The 7,818-nt window shown below is 35.6% G+C and overlaps 1 protein-coding gene across 4 annotated transcripts in view; it reads right to left on the reverse strand.

The window, feature by feature from the left end:
- LOC107653131 (mothers against decapentaplegic homolog 2) overlaps positions 1-7,818 on the reverse strand; it is a 30,173-nt gene that overhangs the window by 8,451 nt on the left and 13,904 nt on the right. For all 4 annotated transcript variants that reach the window (XM_016439766.1, XM_016439765.1, XM_016439768.1 and 1 more), the window contains one exon: positions 1,737-1,826. In XM_016439766.1, the coding sequence (XP_016295252.1) occupies positions 1,737-1,826 (90 nt within the window). The remainder of the gene's footprint in view (positions 1-1,736; positions 1,827-7,818) is intronic.

The raw sequence follows: 7,818 nt of genomic DNA on the forward strand, positions 1-7,818 counted from the left end.
TCCAGATTTTCAAATAGTTGTATCTCGGTCAAATATTGTCCTATCCTATACATCAATGGACAGCTTATTTATTCCGCTTTCAGATGATGTACAAATCTCAATTTCGAAAAAAAATTGACCCTTATGACTGATTTTGTTGTCCAGGGTCACATACAGTGGTGTGAAAAAGTGTTGGCCCCCTTCCTGATTTCTTATTTTTTTGCATGTTTGTCACACTTTAATCACTAGTAAAAGGTAACACAAGTGAACACAACATGCAGTTTTTAAATGAAGGTTTTTATTATTAAGGGAAAACAAAATCCAAAACTACATGGCCCTGTGTGAAGAAGTGTTTGCCCCCCTGTTAAAACTGTGGTTTATCACACCTGAGTTCAACACACCCAGGCCTGATTACTGCCACACCTGTTCGCAATCAAGAAATCTCTTAAATAGGACCTGCCTGACAAAGTGAAGTAGACCAAAAGATCCTCAAAAGCTAGACATCATGCCCATATATATATACACATACACATATACGTACATATACATACACATATACATACATATATATACATACACATATTCATACATATATACATACACATATACATACATACATATATATACATACACATATATACACACATATACATATATATACATACACATATATACACATATACATATATATACATACACACACATATATATATATATATATATACTGTATATATACACACATGCATGCGCATACACACTTTTCTTTTTCGTATACGTACATATATATACACATATACGTACATATATATACACACATATACGTACATATATATATGTATGTACGTATGTGTATATATACACACATATACGTATAATATATATATATACATATATATATACACACACAAATACGTACACATATATATATATATATATATACACATATACGTACATATATATATATATACACATATACGTACATATATATACACTACAACTTTAAATACCTAGTTTCCCATTTTATATATTATATTGTTTATATATTGTAACATTATTTAAATAATGTAATTTCTTCTTTAATTATTGCTTAATATTTTGAGCAGCTTAATATTTTTGTGGATATTTTGTGGATTTCTGTGTAGTGATTTTTTTCAGGATTCTTTGATTATTAAGTTCAAAAGAACAGCATTTATCAGAAATAGAAATCTTTTGTAATATTATAAATGTCTTTACGATCACCTTTGATCAATGTAATGTATCCTTGCTGAATAATAGTATTGATTTCTTTAAAATAATAATAATAATAATAATAATAATAAACAACAACAACAACAACAAATATCCTTACTGACCCCAAACTTTTGCACAGCATATATAAAAAGTGGCTTTATGTAAATGTAAATATAAACCGTTCACTTCTGCATAATTCACATTCAGCAAATTTTGTCATAGGTTGGGTCACCAAATATAAAATCAAATCCAGTTGAGAATCAGTGTTTTAAACTTCTTGCTTAAGTGAAGTGAATGTATGAATTGTGAAAGCGTGTCCATCTGCTTTAAATCTATTGTAACATTTAGAATTAAAACTCTACAACGACAAAAGTGATTCTCTCTTCTAGATATTTAATGTAAATAAACTATAATGAAGCACATGGTTACAGTGTTTATTTCACGGCCCCCGGAACCCCCTGTGCTCGTTCAGCCCCACCTGTGTCTCGTGGGGTGAGTGTGGCACAATGTCAGGAGAGGATATTCACCTGGTTTGGTCAGGGTAGCTGTAAAGGCCTGAGGTATCCCACTGTTCTATCGTATTTGGTGTACTCAGTCCCCAAATTTCAGAGCAATTGCTGTGCACAGAAAGTAAAAAAAAAAAAAAAAAGAAAAAGAAAAAAAAAGAAAGAAAAACAAAAACACAAAGAAACAAAAAATGATAAACATGGGGCATGATTCATTCAAAAATACCAAGATGAAGTACCATGGCGGGATAATCGAAGGGCATCGTTTCTTTTATTTGAGAAGTTTCGCACAGGTCACCCGAAGCTGGCGAACAACGCGGCCCACCTCGAATAAAAGAAGCCACTCTAATGGAAAATTCACATATAACAGTGAGATGAGAAAACCGAAGAGAAACTGACAAATGTATTTAAAATTTACAGATAGGGCTGGGCGATATATTGAATATTCACAATATATTCGCAACGAAAAATAGACAGTATGTGATTCATTTCCATGAATAACGTAAATTAACTGATTCCAAACTCAATTAGCTTGAAACAAACAATTTTTATGGAAGCATTTTAATAAATTTAGGTAAATTCTGTCATTTACTAATGTTTTTATAACTGTACACAATATGTTTTTGTTCATTTAGTGGAAAAGCAATGCCTCAGTTATTTTAATTACACTATTTTTGTTAATACACTAAAAAAATGTTAATTAATAATTATGTTTCCTGTAATTTTTTAATCATATTTATGCTAATAACTTCTAATATCTGCTAATATTTTCTGCTACATCGCCCAGCTCTAGTTACAGTGCATAATCTCTTCCCCGGTCATCATGCGGTGTGCTATGAGACGAACAGGGCAATTAACGTTATAAGAGACGTTTCATTCAGGGGTTGGATTTCACATCAGATATCAACATTTAAACATGCAGCACAGGACAGGAGCCTATGACCTACTGTCGTTCGACTACATCACACTCAAGATAAAGAACGCTATCAGTCGATCAGACAAGCACACAGAGCTTCAGTAGTTCTGAAAAAGAAACATGGGATGAGAAACAGACACGGTGACGTGACAGGAACAGGACTCGCACAGACTTGATATGTGATGAATGAAGTTGTGGCCCCCTGTGGTTTAACCGTCGCTGAAAAGGGACACAAACACGTGCCAGACTCCACCAGCGACCTGTTCTCATCACAGACACGCTTGAAAAACCTTTACAAATACTGAGATTGGACTATTTTGCTTGTTAAATTGTTCATTTAGATTTTTCCTGCAGCAGCGGCCCTAAGAGCTACAGAAGTATTTTTCTTATATACACTGGCAATAACCAAATTAATATTAATTCAGCTTTGCTGTACAGTACACTTACTGGAGAAAGAAAATGAGCCTCAGGAATCCAATGCAAGTCTAAGAATATTGCTTCAAAGAAATAAAAGCAATGCATTGATATTAAAAGCAAGGAATTTACTACAAAAAAAAAAAGAAGATATTTCAAATGGATTTCAGACCCTACCAAAGTGTAGATACAATTCAGTACTTTCAAGCTACATTATTCAGTGTTTCTATACAGTTTCTTGCCAGGCCTGTATGTTATTGTGGTATTAACTATTTCCGATTTAACCATCCCTAAATGACACCTAACAACTAGATGAATTGTAGTTGGATGCTTTACAAGTGGGTCAGGCGGTATCATCCCAAGTAGGCAGTTCTTGGCCAGAATAAGCCAAAATAAATGGCAACTGTAAGACAATTAGTCAAATCTCTGACTATTAAATCATGGGTTAGTAGAGCCAACATAAACAGATACATAATATAAATGTATATTATAATTAATTCCTACTAAAATTTCCAAATTTCAGATCAAAGCCACCATTTTTATTAGGAGCCATTTAGGGACCGTTAAATCTGAAATAGTTGAAACCACAATAATATACAGGCATGGCAAGAACTAGCTACATTAAGTTTTCCTTTTCAGAAAAATCTTTTTTTTTTCCCCAAATTAACCACAAAGCAAAGAAAAACGCTACTTCCACTGTTAGGGGCCGTTCACACAGAATGCATCTTTGTGTCTAAATACACGAGACGCAACGCTAAGGAAGTTTTTTTTTTTTTAAAGTGTAGTGCAGAACACAAGGGTCTCGAGATGCACTTTTGAGACGTGATATCACTAGATACACTCAACGACAGAGATTTCTCTCTCCAGGCTCTTTTTTTAATCACTTGAAGAAAAGTGATATAATTCAGGGTATCCAGACACTCTGAGTGCCTACTCCGCGATGTTGCCATCAAATAAAACAGTTACCATGCCAACTCCCTAGGGGTGGGCGATATAGCCTCAAAATTATATCACGATATTTCAAGAATATTTGCAAAAATGGTATTTATGACGATATAGAAAAAAAATATGGAACAACGGTTTATTGGTGATTGCTGCTGGCAGGCAGCAGCATTTATTAATGCAAACAAAATGAAGGGCATTTTCCATCCTTTTCCAATGAGCTACTGTCATCGATGACAGACTACCTAATTCGAAGTGTAAATCTATTGTCATAAGTTGGCAGCAGCAGCAGCAGCATTATAGTGCAATAGTAGTGACACAGTCACTCAGCATGAGTCAAATGTAGCCTTGGTAGTGTTTTCCCTCGAACTCTTAAGGAGTTATGTTATACTTTTCCTTAACACTTTAGTTTAACAACAACTAAAGTAATTTAACCTTGTAACTCTTCAGGAGCCTGCACAATATTGTCACCTAATAAAATTGACCTAAAATTTTAAGTACAAATGTAAACAAACAGCAGCAATCCAAATGAACAAACAAAAAGTGTCATCTCGTGATATCATTGATATAGCGACGCGATGACGTATGGTGCATTTACATTCCCTAGCACGCACAACAACAACACCACCACCACCACCACAAACCCAATAGGTGTGTTCGACTTGAAGCAGACCGATTGGTGTATGACGTCAAAATACCGCGAGAGTGACTTAAGAGTGTGCGCTCAAATATGCTCTCGCGATACTTTGATGTTATACACCGATCAGTCTCCACAGCACTGCTTCAAGTCAAACACACCTATTGGGTTTGTGGTGGTGTTGTTGTGCACACTAGGGAACGTAAATGCGCCATACTTTATTGCGTCGCTAGATCAATGATATCGCAAGATGACACTTTATCATGTAAAAATTTATACCGGTGTTATCGTGGACGGTATGATATGGCACACCCCTACAACTCGCTACTATTAACAAAAGCTGGCAACGCTTTGTAAAGTAGTGAGTGTACAGCTTGTATAACAGTGTAAATTTGCGGTCCTCTCAAAATAACAACACACAGCCATTAATGTCTAAACCGCTGGCCACAAAAGTGAGTACACCCCTAAGTGAAAATGTCCAAATTGGGCCCAAATTCTCTAACATAACAAATTTGAAATCGGTTTAATCAGGTGAACTTCGGATTTTCAGATCCGAGTCCTATCAAAACCTGAATGAATTAATAATAATTAATTCCCTTACAAATTTAAGTAATCAAGTTATCTACAGAGGGGTGTACTCACTTCTGTGAGATACTGTATATTTCGCAACGGAACTCACCGAACACCCCAAACAAAAGCGGTGTTCGACTTAAAGCGGCGCTGCGCAGACCGATCGGTGTATGACATCACAGTACCCATTCACCGATCGGTCTGCACAGCGCCGCTAAGTCAAACACACCTAATGCTGTCTGCTGGACTAAGCTCGCTCATTGTTGCATGTACTTTTGATTTTATTTTCGCCACCCGCGAACTCACGAAGAACTCATAAAAGGCACTTTACTTCCTCGTTGCCCTACGTTTGCTCTCTGCTCATTTTGTTTTGGATACACCGCTCGCTCCGCGTCATCAAATTATGTCGCATCTTGTCATTACTTCCTGTTTTTGGTTAGTTTAGAAGTGTTTGGTCCGTGTTGCATTCAGATTTCATTCGAACCGCACCAGAGTTCGTTTGGGAGCGGACCGAGACCAATCTTTTTAGCGGTCTTGGTCCGCTTCTTTGGTGCGCACCAGGGTTCGGATGGCAGCGTTAACACTTACTCAAATGAACCGCACTAACAGAGCAATCGCACCAAACATGACAAGTGTGAACACCCTTAAATTCTTTTAACTTGACACGGCTACTTAAAAACGCAGCGCTCATGTTTGAGATGCTGCAAAAGATGCAAGACGCGAGCACAATGGTCACAGACGTCCATCCAGCGCATGTTTACATAGAGAGAAAAAAAATGGAAAAGTAGCGCATTGGAATGGAAAAAATGTGTACTGTGTGAACGCTATTGCGCAAGTAAACACAACCTCCTAGCATGTCTCTTGATTGTTTGCTCCAAGATTTAATTTTAACAGTTTTAAATCAATGGCGATCACTCAAGGGTTCCCAGAAAGTTTTTTTTAAAGCAAATTAAAAATTGTTAAATACTGCTGTTCACCACAGTTCTATTAGTTTAGTATAAAAGTGTTAAAAATCTTTTGATGCAGTTACCTTGTGGGAGTAATTGCAGTCTTTGTAGTTGTCATTTACTCATCCTCATATTGTTCCAAACCCATAAGATCTTTGACACACAAATGAAGACATTAATAAAACATCGTAATTCCATTGACAGTCCATTCCAACAAAACACTGATGCTTCAAAAGTTGATCAACACACATATACAGAGCACATTACATATGGCAAGCACAGAAGCTCAAACTTGCCATGCAAGAACTTGCTTCAACTACTCAATACATATGGATTACTCTTACAAAGTCTTAATGAACTATCAAAGTTTTGACTGCGTGGACTTTCAAAGGAGAGAGAGAAATGCCTCTGGTTTCATTAAAAATGTCTTACTTTTGTTTGGAAGACGAACAGAGTCTTATTTGTTTAGAATGACATGAGGCTGAGTAAATGACAATTTTCATTTCATTTTGGTTAAACTAACCCTTTAACCAACTAACTTTAAAAGAACAGTTTGTCGTGTTTGGGTCTTGAAACTTAAAGCAGCCATCCCAACACTAAGAACAAGCATTTATACAACAAACTAACCAACATTAAAACACTTAAGGAGACAAAAGGAGTAAGGAACACAACCCTTGAGGAGCACATTAACATTAGAGCAGGTTATCCGAGCGCTGCATGTATCGCTAACCCTCGACCTGTACACTCGCTGCTACCTGACGTCAAAAGTTAATGAGACCGACCTTGATGTAGCGACGTCACCCGAGATATTGTGCGAAGCTTGCTCAGAGTATAACGTGTCCTTATTCCTTCAGGAAATTAAGATTTCATGATGGCCAGAGAACACGATCAATAGACACTTTTAGTCAGTGAAAGGCCAACGACAAAAGGCAATGACATTTTTAAAGGTGATGAGTTGAATTTGTAGAATGTTAAAACCACATAAAAAAAAAATTAAAAAAAAGCTTTTTTTTTTTTTTTTTTTATAAATTTCCACACGGTGATACTACAGGCAAAGAATTCACCTTAGTATTTAGTAGGGCTGTGCGATATTGAAGAAAAATGCGATATGCGATACCTTGTTAAAAAATGCGATATTCGATATGCGATACGATATTGCTTAAAGTGTATTTAAAAATGAAAATTATTTAACCAATTTGTTTCACATTCTTTCTTGGAAAAGAAAGAATCACTACAACTTCTGAAAATGACCAGCAGTGTTTTAGCATTACATAAAAAGCAATGTCACAAATCAGAAAATGTCATTTTAACATCAGTGTGAACATACAAACAAAAAAAATGAATGACACTAATTTTATATCATTGTAACTTTGCTTTCCATACGCTTTAAGTACTTCTTCATATACCACAGCAAAAACTATAGTCTGAGAAAGTCAGTAAAAAAAAAAAAAGAAAGAAAAAAAAAAGAAATATACAATTTACAAGCATAGATAATATAAACAGTAGTATTCAGGTACAGAAATGTAATAATTAAGTGTAAAATAACACTGCATAGTGTTCACTGTATGAATTAAATTTAGATTAATCTTTGTTATAGCTGTTTTGTTGTTTGATTAACATTAGTGACATTCAGCAGCACGTATTTATAGGCTGCTGTCCCTTTAAAACCGACTGCAC

This window comes from Sinocyclocheilus anshuiensis, unplaced genomic scaffold (assembly GCF_001515605.1).
Source record: "Sinocyclocheilus anshuiensis isolate Anshui unplaced genomic scaffold, SAMN03320099.WGS_v1.1 scaffold131, whole genome shotgun sequence".
Classification (NCBI taxonomy): Eukaryota; Metazoa; Chordata; class Actinopteri; order Cypriniformes; family Cyprinidae; genus Sinocyclocheilus; species Sinocyclocheilus anshuiensis.